The sequence below is a fragment of the Lissotriton helveticus genome, chromosome 3_1 (assembly GCF_964261635.1).
Source record: "Lissotriton helveticus chromosome 3_1, aLisHel1.1, whole genome shotgun sequence".
Classification (NCBI taxonomy): Eukaryota; Metazoa; Chordata; class Amphibia; order Caudata; family Salamandridae; genus Lissotriton; species Lissotriton helveticus.
In genome coordinates this window covers 138,145,347-138,162,047 of record NC_136061.1, presented here as the reverse complement: position 1 = coordinate 138,162,047, position 16,701 = coordinate 138,145,347, and the positions used below count along the sequence as shown (strand labels likewise).

Genomic DNA, 16,701 nt, shown 5'->3' with positions numbered 1-16,701 from the left:
CGGCAGCGCATCTTTGCCGCATTGTCAGTTTCCCTCCGTTAGTCACTTTCAGGAGCTGCACTTGTCGCGTCTGCCGGCGGACCCGGGAGCGCGCGGCTCGGGCGTGCAGCAGGATGCTGGCCACGAAAGCTGCTGCTCCCCGTCGGCTCTGACTTTACACCCCCAATGTCGAGGAATTCCGAAGCTGGGACCATGCCCACATCTTTTGGTCTTTCTTCCAGCGCGGCTCTGCCAGGAGGACTACGCAGCTCTCTGCACAGCTGTCCCACTTGCCTGAAACAAGAGGTCTCCCGAAAACACACAGGCTGCGAGGGTGCAGCGCCTGCTGCAAACGAATGACTGGGCTGGCACTGCTGTGAGCCCCCTCCTCGTGAGCGGAGGGTACCGGAAGGTGTTTACACCCGGCCAGGACTGCTTCGGCGGAATAATACGTGTGATTAAACGCATCTCCGCTTCCACGGTTCCCGCTCCGAATGCACCGGCATGTCAGCCCACCGACTGCAGCTGTTTGCTTTAATTCCAGCAGTGACAGAACAAACCTCTGTCTGTGTCGCCTGAGTAGGTGTTGATCTCCGACGGTGGCATTTAACACAGTTTTCTGAATATTTTGAGCATTTGGAAAATGTTTCACAACAAGTAGGATCCTATTCAGTTCATCCCGGTCCAGGGGTGAGCTAGAGGTTGGCACTTGAGTAAGTTTCAGAACTTCTGATGAGCATTTCAAAGCACCCCTCTGTTCCCAGTCTGAAAGCTGTCCTGCTTCACTTCTACTGAATGTGTGACCTTGGTACAGCCAGACCTGTCACTGGTGTGTTCACACATATCTCCACTGAGGAATCCCTTGAACACAGGTATGTGTATTTACCTGGCCACTCCCACTGCCGAAGGGAGTCAGAGGAGCGCCTCAGCCCAGGAGGGATTTGCAGGAAGGAGTTGAGGGAGCCACATCAGGAGTTTGATGGCTTCTCTGAGGAGGGTGAAGGTTCTGCTGGTGCTCAATCTGATAGCCGTGGCCGGCTTTGTCCTCTTCTTGGCCAAGTGCAGACCCATCACGCCGAAGAGTGGGGAGTCGTTCCACGAGGTCCACCCTAGGTCAGAGGTCTCCAACCTGACAAGCCATGGGGCCAGTCCTGTCCAGGAGGCAGTGCTGAAGAGGTTGTCCCTTCTGGAGGACATAGTCTACAGGCAACTGAATGGTAGGACTGCATACTGTCTTTCAATGCTACAGCCGCCGCTGCGCATAGAGTCGCAACTCAATCAGAATAAATGTCTTATTTAATTATTTATGTTGTAGAGTGCTAGGTGTAACCCTTTGGATACTTCAAAGCTCTGAATTTGATGGCTCAAGATGTATTTTGATGTAGCGACAGGGGAAGTTTGTGTCTAATTGAGTAGACCTCATTTGAGAGCATAATCTTCAGTACCGTCACGAGTATGCAATATGACGCAATGATAATACCTGCATTTTTAGGTTCTGTGCAAGAAGTAATTCTCTGCATTTTTTTGGTGTCTCTGCTTTTCACTACTTCACTGCCTGGAATAAAGCAGAGCATTTCAAGGTGTTAGTACAGGTAAAACAAACCTTCAAAATGCTCAGCTTCTTCTAGCGTTGCTGCTCTTATAGAACGCTTGGCGCTATATAAATATGCAACTTCAAGGGCCATCTATGCAGTTAATTATATAATTTTTTTGGGCTAGAGTAGATTTTAGGTACAAATATCATTAACGTATGGATGCATTGCAGCATGTAACAGTTTTAAACAGTTTTAAATGTCTACATTTACTTAAGCCTTAATTGAAAGTAATATTTTACTTGAAATAAACCAGAGAGCCCCATAGAGCCCTTTACGATCATCTGTAGTAAGCAATAGGCATAACATTTAACTGCAATGCTAATATACTTTTTAAATAATCAATTTTAACATATCAGGGGAATGAAGAGGAGAGTAAGAGAGAATGGGAAATGAAGTGCAGAATGCTGGTAATTCTAACCTGAGGTAAGGGTTTCTACCTACCTTGTGCTCAAATCACGATTTTATAGCTGAGTGAGAACATTGGGCAGGGTGGATTTAACTCTCAAAGTAATGCAGACTCCCAATTGACCTCTTCCAACAAATCAGTAGATTGGTAAAGTGTAAAGTTACTTTCAATATTTTGGGCTTGGTTAAATGATTTGGGCAGTTATTCGAATAATTTAAACATCGATGGAGAGCTAAATAAAGACAGCCTTTCAGTTGTAAACCTAAGACCTTTTCGAGTTTATTTTATTGACGTCACCCTATTATCATTTAATCATAAAGCCTCAAGAGTATTGCGGCTCTTCAACCATCGTTTTCAGCTTTCCTGTTATATCAAGGACTTCTAATAGGACAACCTCTCTGTGGTCCAGTTTAGGGTTGACAAATAAGATTCTCTCTTTGATTTCACTAATTATTGTAAATTCACTGGCATTTTGTAAAACAGAATTGGGTCTCCTGTGTCAATTACAAAAGGTTGGAAAGTTGCCTATGGCTCTAAGGCTTCTCCAACGAGCAGCTCGTGATCTACTGGCAGCTCTCCAGCTGCCTGCAAGGAGCTCTCCTGTGTGCGGCTCAGCTGGCTATATTAGAAGCCCTCGTTTGGTTGCATTAATATGAATACCAAGAATGAGAGTGTGAATAGGAGATAAGAATGTTTGCATTTTCAGAATTCATACGTTGATGTGGATAGAAAATGACTATTTCTAAAATACATGTAAAATTGATTTTGGAGTGATAAATCATGTGGCATTTGGGAGATTTATTATGAACATTGTTACTTTGGTGCCGGGGGCATTGCTGCTACGGATTTCATGTTTGTTACTCATGCAGAAACACTCTAAATTGATAAATCCTTTATGCTGACAACCCTTTATAAAGCATGGAGGTGATCAGTGCTGGTAATCTTGCATATGGTGGGCACTAGTGTAATTCTGTCTGTTGTCACTATTACAATACTATTATTATTAGTAGCTAGGGATGATTTCCGTGCAACCTAAGTAGCTCCTATTATAGAAAAGGGTGGAGACCCACATTTAGGTTATGTGGAGCCAACCATGCAAATTCTGTTTGATGTTTAGGCAAATGATTGTTTGGTAATGGAGTCCTCTAATGTGGGAGTATTCAAGAGTGTTATCAGATAAGTACCAGTCTTCAGACACTTAGAGGTTACTTACGAGTCTGGCGGTCCACTCAGTGGCGTAGTAAAGGCTCCCAAAGCCCTCGTGGTACTGTAGGCCAGGAGCCCCAGGGGACCCCGTCAGCACAGTACCCTAGCCTGAGAGCTCTTAGTTGAGCCAGAGGGGGGGCACCATTGACCCCACAGGGGGTGGCGACTTCAAGTTTCGTTATGCCACTAGGTCCATGGACCGCAAGACTCGCGGAGCGCAGCAGTCACAGTCTTCTAACCGCCCGATTATGAGTCAGGTGGTTGGACCGCCATTGGACCGCAGCCAGGGAACTGCCGTTCCCTGGAGGTGGAGCGGCGGTCCAGAAGCGGCAATATGCTTAGCAGGACCGCGTAGGTCCCACCAACCATATTAAGAGTGTCCTCTCCGCCAGGGTTTACATTGAGGTTCTTACTCCATGTAAACCATGGCTGTGAGGAAACAAAGGGGGCCCTACAGGGTCCCCTGGTGGCTCACGCCCTCTGTATGCACACAGGGGTGTCCCCCTGTGTGCATGAACACCAGTTTGTGCACAGCATGGACCTTACAGTCCATGCCATGCAGGAACTGTTTTTGGCGTTCCCATTGCGGTGCCTGTTTTTAAAGGCACCGGTGTAAGAACGCCAAAACAAGCCCTCCAGACGCAAGTTTAGCTCTTAATCTGGGAGGCGGCCTAACCACGGGTTTGGCGGTGCGGCGGTGGGTGACCCAAGGGTTGCACTGCCAAACTCGTAATCAGGCCCTGAGGGCCTGATTACAAGCGGCCCATTAAATTATCTCAATTGCAAGTTGTGTGGTGGTCTTCACACCTGGTAATTACCAGTTGGGCGAACAATGCAGCTTTTCATTAAATTTCAGATGCTCAAACCTGCTGGAATTTAATATATATATATATATTATATAGATAATATGTATATGTAGATAATCTATATATCTATAGATATATATCTATATATAAATGTATATATCTATCTATATATATATCTATATATATAGATAGATATATATATATACATATATATATATATCTATCTATATATATAGATAGATAGATAGATAGATATATATATATCTATCTATCTATCTATCTATATAGATAGATAGATAGATAGATATATATATCTATACACATATATATTATATATATTGTATATTATCTACTGGCAGTAGCCAGAAAGTAGTTATAGTCAGGACCTAGTTTCCATAGAAAACGATTTTTGTTTTGCTAATAACTATAGCGGCAAATGCTGAATCTTCATGAAACTTTAAAATTAGTATGACAGTCACTTCAGCTGCTGTTAGGAAAGGTTTGGGGTGATTCATCAAGAGGGGGCCAAGAAAAAGAGGGAGTATCAAAATGCATTTTCTCCATGCAATTTCCCATAGGGATTTTGGAAACCACTACAGCCCAAACCGCTGAGGCAGAAGATTTCACTTATAGGCTATTACTCTAAGCCATCGCAAGACTGCAATGTTTCACAGGGCAGCTTTACTGAAGTAAAATGGGTATTTGTGAGTAAAGTGTTTTTACCATCCGTTTGTCTCAAAACCCGTAGAACTGTTGTCCAGTGTACTAGAGGAAACAGAAAGTGATAAACACATCATAAATTAATACCATTCACAGGAACGCACGTCTCTCGCTTTCTCTTACTCACTAGTTAGGACTGGGTTTCCATAGAAAAAGCATTTATTTGTTTTGCTAATAACTCTAGCGCATTATGATGAATCTTCATGAAACTTTCAAAACCAATATGACAGTCACTTCAGCTGCTGCTAGGAAAGTTTCGGGGTGATTCATCAAGCGGGTGACGAGAACAAGTGGGGGTCTCAAAATGCATTTTCCCCATGCAATTTCCCATTGGAATTTTTGAAATGACTACAGCCCACTGGGCAGCTTTCCTGAAGTAAAATGGGCATTTTTGAGTAATGTGTTTTACCACCCGTTTGTCTCAAAACCCTTAGAACTGTTGTCCGATTTACCAGAGGAAACAGTAAGTGTTAAACACATTGTAAATTAATTACATTCAATGAAGTGCACGTCTCTCACTCTTTCTCTCTCTCACTCTCTCTCGCTCTCTCTAATTAGGACCTTGTTTCAATAGGAAAAGGGTTTTTTGTTTTCCTAATAACTTTGGCGCCATATGATGAATCTTCACAAAATTTTCAAAACTAGTATGACAGTCACTTCAGCTGCTGTCTGGAAAATTTTGGGGTGGTTCCTCAAGTGAGGGCCTAGAAAAATAGGGGGTCCCAAAGTATGTTTTCCTCATGCAATTTCCCATAAGGATTTTAGACGCGACTACCTCCCGAACCGCTTACCAGAATTACACCAAATTGGCAGAAACCTAGCTCTTGATCCAAAAGATCCTTTTTTTATAAGTTGGTGGAAATTGATTCGTTGTTTTGGAGTTAATAAAGAAAAAAGATTTATAAATATCTAGGGACACGGACCCTCCATGGATCCAACAGATCTCATCATGAGATCTGATTGGCTGCCAGCACTGCAACTAGGAATTGGTGGCAGCCATCTTGTGACTTGGACTCAGCTGAGTCTCAGGAAAAAACGAAAAAAATACATAAGGGGCCAGGGTAGGAATACCCTGACTGTCAAAGCAAGTGGGGTGAACCGTCCATGGAAAAAGACCTCATGAATTCAATATAGTGTCATGTATGTGATACGCATTTTCTGCTCTTGTTTTAGACATTGAAAAATCCGATGGATAAAGAGCTCATGAATTCATTATAGTGTCATGTATATGATACTCATTTTCTGCTCTTGTTTTGGACATTGAAAAATCCGAACTGATTTATTGTTGTTTATTTTGTTTATTTTTGTATATTCGTAAGGTTGTGTTTTTGTAATTTGTTATTTGAATTCATTGTTGTGTATTAATGTATGTATGTGGGAGGGGAGAAATTCATGATTTGTTTTGCATTGGACTTCTGTGTGTGACTAAAAACAAAAGTATTTTCATGATTTAAGAAAAATTAATTGTCCTCACTTTTATTGAGTATAGTGTTCACAAAAAAAATTGAGGTTGGGAAAAGGATCAGTCAGTTTCGTCTAAGCATGGGCGGAAAATCCGTTATGCTCGCGGATTTTGCGAATTTTCGGTAAATTAGCGATCCGCGAACTCCCGCGAATTTACCGCGAATTCGCAAATCCGCGAGCGGCGGATTCCGGGTGCAAAAGTTCAAGCCTTGCTGGCCTGTTGTAACTATTTTACGATGGCGCCGGCAAGCTGCCAGCGCCATCCTAAAATAGTTACTAAGTTAGCTTCAACAGGAAGCTCTAATAGATAAAATAAAGCAGGTGCTCGAGCACCTGCTTTATTTTATCTATTAGAGCTTCCTGTTGAAGCTAATTTAGTAACTATTTTAGGATGGCGCTGGCAGCTTGCCGGCGCCATCGTAAAATAGTTACATTAGGCCAGGAAGGTGTGGCGTCTTCTTGAATAAATATGAAGGGCAGGTTTCATTGTGGCACGATGGTCCTGGCACAAAAATTAAACCTCAACCGGAGGCACTTACAGATATCAATTAAGCATGTGCCCTAGTTGAAGCTTAAATTCAGTGACTCATTCATCAGCCCAAAAACAATCGTGAGCGTTGTCAAGGCTGGGCAGATGTGCCTTCTTCCCAAATATACCATCGAAAATCAGCTGTGATGCTAGACAGAGGCCTTTGCATCTTTGACTTTCACGAGCGCAATCCTCGTGCTGTTCCTGTGGCCAGGAGCTTCTGTATCTTCATCTGCTGCTCTGATCGGTCTCTGACCTTTTATACACACAAGAGGCATGTGCACTCGCATGGAAGCCCCGCCCCAAATCCCCCGATCCGCAAATCCGCAAAATCCGCGGATTTTGCGGATCCACGATCCGTAAATACGCAAATCCGCGAATCGTGGATCCGCAAAATCCGCCCATGCTTAGTTTCGTCAATGTGTGTTCGTGCAAATTTAATGTGGCTCAGCCTTACTGACTTAAATAGCCCTACCCCTAGTTTTGGTATAACACATATCTAAAATAGTAGTAATAAATCCAACTTTACCATTAAAGAGCATTTATTATTACTCTTCCAACCATACCAAACATAATAAAGCTACCCCTCTCTGATCAGGGATTACCATTTAAAGATGTAAAAGGGAATTCCCAATGCTTGACCAAGAGAGGAGTAGGCCTCATAGCAGTGGGTGACGAATTTAGCTGTTTGTCACTGCCAGAACATGTACATGTCCTGACCTTTAGTTGCACAGCACCCTGACCTTAGTGTCACATAAGGCCTACCTTAGGGGTGAGTGAGGTGCACTAAAAAGGGAGTTGGGGGCTTGGCAAGTGGTTTTAAATCCCAAGTTGGAGTGCCAGTAAACTGCACTCAGGGCCCACAATCAATGGCAGGCCTGAGACAGGTTGGAAAAGGCTACAAGTGGGTGTCACAATAAGTGCTGCAGGCCCACTAGTAGCATTTATCTTACAGGTCCTGGATATATGGTTAACCACTTTACAAGGGACTAACAATTAAGCTAAATATGTAAATTGTGTACATACCATTGTTACCAAGTTTAGAGGAGAAGCATGTGCACTTTAGTACTGGTTAGCAGTGGTAAAGTGTGCAGCGTTCTAGTGCCAACAAAGAGGTATAGAAACAAAATGGGAGGCTAAGGCAAAATGTTGGGGGGAAGACCACACTAAGGATGACAGTTCTAACACATGTGCCACTAGCTGAAAATGGGGAGAGCTACATACCTCTCGGGAGTTCTCATCACTAAGGTGGAAGAATCTGGACAGACCGTCAGCATTGGTGTGGTCTACTCCTGTTCTGTGTTCTACCCGGAAGTTCATACCCTGAAGGGAATTGGACCACCTCAACAATTTTGGATTTCCACTTCTCATTTGCATGAGCCACCTGAGGGGCCTGTAGTCTGTCTGAATCAGGATGTCAGTGCTAGACAGGTATGGCTACAGCTTCTTCAGTGCTCTGACCACAGCAAAAGATTCTTGTTCTATTGCACTTCACCTTTGTTCTATGGGGCGTATCCTCCCGGAGATGACGGTTAAGGTTGATCCAGGCCCTCTTCATTGAGCTTTGAAAGTAATGGCCCTATACTATGCGCTGAGGCATCTCTCTCCACCATAAACTCCTGGGAAGTCAGTGGCCCTGAGTATAAGGGCTGCGCACATGGCTTGCTTCAGGGAGTCAAATGTTTTTTGACATTCTTCTGTCCAAATCATATTTCTGAGTTGCTTCTTCGAAGTAAGCTTTGTCAAGAGGGCAACTATGTTAAAAGTATAAGCAGCAATTTGACAGAAAACTCAGCCTGATATTTATTCTATATCTTTGAGCCTACAGCTAATGTGACAAGATCAAAACAAAATGTAAAGGTATCTTTATTAGTCATTCACCTTTGTAACTCCAGCATGGTTATTGGGGGGGCTGCAGCATACCCCACACTCATACTTCCAGCGAGTTTGGTGACACCATGGAATGCGGATCTCTGTGGATGAAATGAGTGCTAGCAAGCAACCTGTTGGCACCAGCTGGAGAGATGCACTATCCTTTTAAGAAACCTTCAAATAAAATAAGGGTGAATCAAAGAAATAAAAGGTGAACTATTAATGGAGACAATTCAAAAGTAAAAGACTGGCAACCAGCCCTGATAATGAAGTAGATTCATTTTCAGGTAGATGTACACCCATGAACAGAAAATGCCACTATTCATAGGGCAAAGGAGTTGACAACGTATGCTGACTCAAGCCATTACCCCATGCAGTTCGATGTCATGGGTGTAAGTAAAATGTAAATGACACTTGATGTATGTTTTTTTATAATGATTTTTTATAACAAGATCCCTGCAAACACCTAAGAGATTCTAGCAAGAATCCTTACAGTGCAAATCGTCTCTCCCTAGGGTTTGTCAGAAGCAGTATCCAACAATGAAATCATTCCCTATAAAGGTAATCTTACATTTTGTGTTACAAAATACCTATCGGTAGGCTTTTATACAGAGAAATAACTATCTACTCTTAAATGTCTGTTGATTTCAACATGCACTTTTCACAATCAATATGTCAAGCCTAATGTTTTTATCATAGTTTTTCATAATAAACAGACCAGACTGATAGCAACAGAAATATTTGTCCTAGTGAACCAATCTGGCCTGTAGCTGTTATCAGTGGCTTATCACCATAGCCAACTAAGGCCTCCTGTTATAATCACAGGATTTGTTTTTCAAAAGGCAACCATCAGGCATATAGTCAGGAAATTATTTAGTTTACCAAATTACTGCTGTCAAAGCAAAATACTATCTCTTAGAAGAGGGCCTAACAATGATTCTGACAGTGCACATCGTCTATACTCACTGTTTGTCAGAAGGGGTAACCAGCACCAAAATGTTTGCCTACTATGGTAATCTGTGAGATTCCACGTACCAAAATACCTAACTGTATGCTTTAATACTGAGTATTAACAATTTACCCTTAAATGCCTATTGACTTTAACAATCAATATGTCAGACCTACTGCCTTTATTGTACCATTTCATTAGAAATAATCAAGCCTATAACCTTTATCATAGGCATATCACCATAAGTGACTCAAGTCAAGTCAAGTCAGGAAATTTATATAGCGCGCTACATACCCAGAGGGTCTCAAGGCGCTTGAAGAGGGGAGGGGAATTACTGGTCAAATATCCACGTTTTAAGTTGCTTTCTGAATGCTAGGTGGTTCTGAGTAAGGCGAAGGTGAGTGGGAAGTGAGTTCCAAGTTTTAGCTGCCAGGTAGGAAAAGGATCTACCTCCCATGGTGGTTTTGTTGATGCGAGGTACAGTGGCCAGGGCTTGGTTGGATGATCGTAGCTGGCGTGAGGGGGTGTAGAAGGACAGTCTTGCGTTGAGGCATTCTGGTCCGATTTCGTAGAGTGCTTTGTGTGCGTGGGTTAGGAGCCGGAAAGTGATCCTCTTATTGACGGGGAGCCAGTGGAGGTTTTTCAGGTGACCAGAGATGTGTTCGTTGCGCGGGATGTCTAATATGAGCCTGGCTGAAGCGTTCTGGATTCGTTGGAGTTTTTTCTGGAGTTTAGCGGTAGTACCGGCGTAGAGGGTGTTTCCATAGTCCAGTCGGCTCGTGACCAGAGCGTGGGTGACCGTTTTCCTAGTTTCGGTGGGGATCCAACGAAATGTTTTTTTGAGCATGCGAAGAATGTTGAAGCAGGATGAGGAGACGGCGTTGACTTGTCTGTTCATTGAAAGTGAGGAATCCAGGATGACGCCCAGGTTCCGTGCGTGGTCTGTCGGGATGGGTGCTTTTCCAAGGGCTTCTGGCCACCAAGAGTCGTCCCATGCGGAGGGGGAGGTACCTAAGATGAGGACTTCTGTTTTATCTGAGTTCAGTTTCAGACGGCTGTGTCTCATCCATTCGGCTACTTCTTTCATACCTTCGTGTAGGTTAGTTTTTGCGGTGCTAGGGTCATTGGTGAGTGATAGGATCAGTTGAGTGTCATCCGCGTAGGAGATGATGTTAAGGTTGTGTTGGCGGGCGATGGCCGCGAGGGGGCTCATGTATACGTTGAAAAGGGTGGGGCTGAGTGAAGATCCTTGTGGTACGCCGCAGATGACTTCAGTGGCCTCTGACTTGAATGGTGGAAGGCGGACTCTCTGGGTTCTTCCGGTGAGGAACGAGGTGATCCATTCTAGTGCTTTTCCTTGGATTCCGATGTTTCTGAGGCGCTGTAGAAGGGTGCTATGGCAGACTGTGTCGAAGGCTGCGGAGAGGTCGAGGAGGATGAGGGCGACTGTGTCTCCATTGTCCAGTAGAGTTCGAATGTCGTCTGTTGCTGCGATGAGGGCGGTCTCAGTGCTGTGTTTAGCTCGGAAGCCGGACTGTGAGGAGTCGAGGGATTTGTTGGCTTCGAGGAAGGCGGCGAGCTGGTTGTTGACAGCTTTCTCGATGACTTTGGCCGGGAATGGAAGGAGCGAGATGGGGCGGTAATTTTTGAGTTCGGTGGGGTCCGCTGTGGGTTTTTTCAGAAGGGCGCTGAGTTCAGCGTGTTTCCAGCTTTCCGGGAAGGTGGCGGAGTTGAAGGAGCAGTTGATGACGTCACGGAGGTGCGGTGCTATGATGGAGTCTGCTTTGTTGAAGATGTGGTGAGGGCATGGGTCTGTGGGGGATCCTGAGTGGATGGTGTTCATCAGGCGGATGGTGTCCTCAGTGGAGATTGGGTTCCAGTCATTAAGGATGTTCGAGGGGGGTGAAGGTCCAGCAGATGGTTGGGTGGGTTGGTCCCCGGGTTGGTCATCGAAGCTGTTGTGGATGTCTGCAATTTTGTTGTGGAAGAATGAAGCTAGGGAGTCGCAGAGGGCTTGAGAGGGGGTGATGTCGTTAGAGTTGGCCGAGGGATTGGTAAATTCCTTGACGATGTTGAAAAGTTCCTTGCTGTTGTGGGCGTTGTTATCTAGTCGGTCCTTGAAGGCGGTTTTCTTGGCCTTTCGGATCAGTGGGTGGTGTATGCGGGTGGCGTTTTTGAGGGCGTCCTTGGTGTTGGTGGTTGGGTCTTTTTTCCAGGCCTTCTCAAGGGAGCGGCAGAGTTTCTTGGATTTCTTAAGATCATCGTTGAACCATGAGGCCTTCTTGCTGCCAAGTTTGCTTTGTCGTTTTTTCAGTGGTGCTAGGATGTCGGCGCTGTTGGATAACCATAGGGTGAGGTTGGTGGCGGCTTGGTCGGGGTTTGAGGAGTGGGCTGGAGGGTTTAGAAGAAGCGATGAGGAGATCTGGTCGATGGTGATTTTGTTCCAGTTTCTTTGCAGAGTTGGTTGGGGGTGGGTGTTGGGTTTGGGCTTGTTGTAGGTAAAGTGAACGCAGCTGTGGTCAGTCCAGAGGAGAGCCGTAGTGTGGCTAAAGGAGACATGGTTGCTGGAGGTGAAGATAGGGTTGAGAGTGTGACCTGCGATGTGGGTGGGGGAAGTGACCAGTTGTTTAAGTCCGAGGTTGGCGAGGTTGTCCAAAAGGGTGGTGGAGTTGCGGTCGTTGTTATTTTCAAGGTGAAAATTGAGGTCTCCCAGAAGGATGTAATCTTTGGAGGGGAGCGCGTGTGGAGTGATGAAGTCCGAGATGTCCTCACTAAATTGTGCGCGGGGACCTGGTGGCCTGTAAAGGAGGGTGCCTCTGAGTGTGGTATTGGGGTCGGTGTGGATCTGGAAGTGAAGGTGTTCGGAGTTGGCGAGATTGACGTCAGAGCTGGTTGAGATGTGGATGGATTTCTTATGGACGATAGCGATTCCTCCTCCTGTGTGGCCGGTACGGTCCTTGCGTATGATCTTATAATTTTCTGGGATGGCAATGGTGATGTCTGGGGCGGAGGAGGCGTTCATCCATGTTTCTGTTAGGAAGGCGACGTCCGGAGAGATGGTGTCTAGTAGATTCCATAGGTCGATGGCGTGCCTGTGGACCGATCGGGTGTTGAGCAAGATGCATTGTAGGTGGTTGGGGTCGGGAATCTGTGGTGTGATCGTAGCGGAGTTGTTAACGGTGCCGATGAATTTGCAGGAGTAGCATGAGAAAGGTCCATGGGTGTGTCCAGGAGCGGCTTGGACGCAGTTGGGGTAGCGGCCGGGGTTAAGGGCTAGGAGGGTGGTGGCATCGTAGGTAATGCGGGAGGGCTGGGCAATGCGAGGGCCAGGGGGTCTGGCGCTGGGCGCGGGCCAGGCGCGGACGGGCGTAGACGGGCTTACCTTTGGCGCACCTTCGGCGCGGATTGGGCGTGATTGCTGCGCGTAAACGCTGCGCGCGGGACCGGCTTTCATATATGGAAAGTGGAGGGGGGAGGGCGGCTCAGCTGGGAGGCGGGGCGGGTTTACTCGGACCACAACAACAAACAAAATGGCAGCGGAGCGCTGGGGGATAACGCGCAAACACAGACAAAGTTACACTGGCAATTAATAATGAAAACAGAGCAAAAGCGGCAATGTAAAATGTCTACAGAGCAAAACGCGGCAAGCAAGGCAGATTGCAGGCAATAACAGCGAGGCGCTGCACAACGATACCAGGTGTCGTCAAAGACACTGGGGAGCGACCACTCGGCTCGAGAGCGAAGAGCGAGTCACAGCGCTTAGAGGGAATGGAGCGCTGAAGTAATCTGTGGGAGGGCGGCTCAGCTGGGAGGCGGGGCGGGTTTACTCGGACCACAACAACAAACAAAATGGCAGCGGAGCGCTGGGGGATAACGCGCAAACACAGACAAAGTTACACTGGCAATTAATAATGAAAACAGAGCAAAAGTGGCAATGTAAAATGTCTACAGAGCAAAACGCGGCAAGCAAGGCAGATTGCAGGCAATAACAGCGAGGCGCTGCACAACGATACCAGGTGTCGTCAAAGACACTGGGGAGCGACCACTCGGCTCGAGAGCGAAGAGCGAGTCACAGCGCTTAGAGGGAATGGAGCGCTGGAAGTAATCTGTGGGAGGGCGGCTCAGCTGGGAGGCGGGGCGGGTTTACTCGGACCACAACAACAAACAAAATGGCAGCGGAGCGCTGGGGGATAACGCGCAAACACAGACAAAGTTACACTGGCAATTAATAATGAAAACAGAGCAAAAGCGGCAATGTAAAATGTCTACAGAGCAAAACGCGGCAAGCAAGGCAGATTGCAGGCAATAACAGCGAGGCGCTGCACAACGATACCAGGTGTCGTCAAAGACACTGGGGAGCGACCACTCGGCTCGAGAGCGAAGAGCGAGTCACAGCGCTTAGAGGGAATGGAGCGCTGGAAGTAGTCTGTGGGAGGGCGGCTCAGCTGGGAGGCGGGGCGGGTTTACTCGGACCACAACAACAAACAAAATGGCAGCGGAGCGCTGGGGGATAACGCGCAAACACAGACAAAGTTACACTTGCAATTAATAATGAAAACAGAGCAAAAGCGGCAATGTAAAATGTCTACAGAGCAAAACGCGGCAAGCAAGGCAGATTGCAGGCAATAACAGCGAGGCGCTGCACAACGATACCAGGTGTCGTCAAAGCCACTGGGGAGCGACCACTCGGCTCGAGAGCGAAGAGCGAGTCACAGCGCTTAGAGGGAATGGAGCGCTGGAAGTAGTCTGTGGGAGGGCGGCTCAGCTGGGAGGCGGGGCGGGTTTACTCGGACCACAACAACAAACAAAATGGCAGCGGAGCGCTGGGGGATAACGCGCAAACACAGACAAAGTTACACTGGCAATTAATAATGAAAACAGAGCAAAAGCGGCAATGTAAAATGTCTACAGAGCAAAACGCGGCAAGCAAGGCAGATTGCAGGCAATAACAGCGAGGCGCTGCACAACGATACCAGGTGTCGTCAAAGACACTGGGGAGCGACCACTCGGCTCGAGAGCGAAGAGCGAGTCAGACCTACTCTGTTGGTTTAAATCCTTCCGACAAGGCACCATCAAGTATAATTTAATAAAATTAAAAACATGAGGAACATACAGTTGTCAAAACAATACAAAAGCCATACTAATAGACCCTAATAGGACTTACCATAGTGCAAATCATCTATCCCCTGTTACATTATTTTCACAATAAGTAAGTATGGCCTACTTGCTTTGTTATAACTTTTCATTTTAAACAGATCACACCAAGGAAATGTGACATAACTTTTTCTAGTGAACTCGTAAGGCCTCTACCCTGTATTGGCCCTTTATAGAACATGGGCCTACAGTAGTGCACAGAAGCTGGTAACTATAAGGCATACATTTTTATAAATTACACATTTCTACACATTTACGCTAGGCAAAACAATATGCAAACCCTCTTAATGGGTCATAAAAAGAATCATCACAGTGAAATTGTGCTCTATTGGTTTGTAGGAGTGGATGACCAACACCATAACCCTTGCCTCTTTTGCTAATATATAAGGTTACATGTAGCAAATTGCCTTTTTATGACCTACAACCCACTGTTAGAGGCCTACTGACTTTACCATATGCTTTTCCCAATAAATAATCCAGGTATACTGCCTTTGTAATAATGTTTAAAATAAGTACAACAGAAATGTGGCATTTGGCAAAGCATTTCTTTGTACACCAAATAAGCTTATATATAATCATGGCTCATCACCATAACCAACTATAGCCTATTATACTGAGCATAAGCCTTCTCACAAGGTAACCGTGAGGCAACAGTCATAACCTTGGAAATGTATACAAAATTACAGTTGGCAAAGCAAAATGGTATCTGAGCAGAGCTCGTGGAGTTTCCGAAAACCTCCGCCACATTTTGCAGAGTCTCCTGATAGCGGACATCGTCATAGTCCCTTGCCACGTACCAACTTGCAAAGGGGCCTCCTGATGCACTGCTGGTTGGGGGATGAAGTCCCCTTGGCTGCTGAGGGTCGGTGGGGGACAAGAACCCCAATTGTTGGCACAAGTAAGTCCACCACAGTGGGATTGCTGAGATATCATAGGAGGTCCTGGCCACTTTCTTAACCACTCTGCAAAGTGGCCTCCTTGCGCACCACTGGCAGGGGGATGAAGTGCCCTTGGCTGCTGAGGGTCGTTGGAGACAAAGAACCCCTATTGTTGCCACAAGTTAGTCCCCCAAAGCGGGATTTCTGAGATGTCATCGGAAGCTCTGTCCCCTTTCTCAATCACTCTGCAAAGAGGCCCGCTTGCACTCTAGTGTTTAGGAGATAAAGCCCCCTTGGCTGCTGAGGGTTGCTGGGAGCCAAGAACCCCTATTTTATGTGACAAGTGAGTCTCCCACAGTAGGATTTCTGATACGTCCTCAGAAGCCCTGCCCCCTTTCTCAACCACTCTGCAAAGTGGTCTCATGGTGCACTACTGGTTGGGAAATAAAGTTCCCTTGGCTGCTGAGGATCGTTGGGGGTCAAGAACCCCTATTTTATGCAACAAGTAAGTCTCCCACAGTGGGATTGCTGAGACATCATCAAAAACCCTGCCCCCTTTCTCAATTTCTTTGCAGAGGGGCCTCCTGGCATGGGGGATAAAGTCCCCTTGGCTGCTGAGGCTTGCCCTGCTGCTCGTGACTGCTCATCAAGCCTGGTCGGATTCTCCCCACACACAAAATGACGTGACAAGAGTGCCAAATGAAAAATATCTGCTCCATTGAGGAGTTCAGAGTTTATCAGTAACTCTGCGTTCACTGCGGAAGGAGAAGTTGCCGAATTTGACAAATTACGCAAGTAGAGCAGAATTTTACGCCCAGGCCTAGTCCTAACAAGCTCAACAAGGATTCTCAAAGTGCAAACCTTCTAGCTTCATGGTTCAGCAGAGGGCATAGCCAAAACCAAAACACAGCCTGGGCAGAGCTCAAAGAGTTTCACTCCGCAGGATTCTGTGAAGCTACATAAAAACTCCACCAATCTTGCTGAGTTCCACGAGCTGGCTGTGTATTGCACGGTCACCCCTACAATATCCAGACAGAGCTGAAAGGATTTGGATGTGCGTAATGAAAAATCGATTTGACCCATGTTTGCCATATTTTGCTACCAATTAAGAATGCCAACTAACGATCTCCAGGTCAACACTTC

General features: G+C 46.1%; 1 protein-coding gene across 1 annotated transcript in view; it reads left to right on the top strand.

The window, feature by feature from the left end:
- The first annotated feature begins 178 nt into the window (after window positions 1–178).
- The window catches only part of GALNT17 (polypeptide N-acetylgalactosaminyltransferase 17), a 1,757,718-nt gene continuing 1,741,195 nt past the window's right edge, over window positions 179–16,701 (top strand). The window contains exon 1 of the mRNA XM_078679403.1: window positions 179–1,196. Within this exon, the coding sequence (XP_078535529.1) occupies window positions 959–1,196 (238 nt within the window). The 5' untranslated portion in view covers window positions 179–958. The remainder of the gene's footprint in view (window positions 1,197–16,701) is intronic.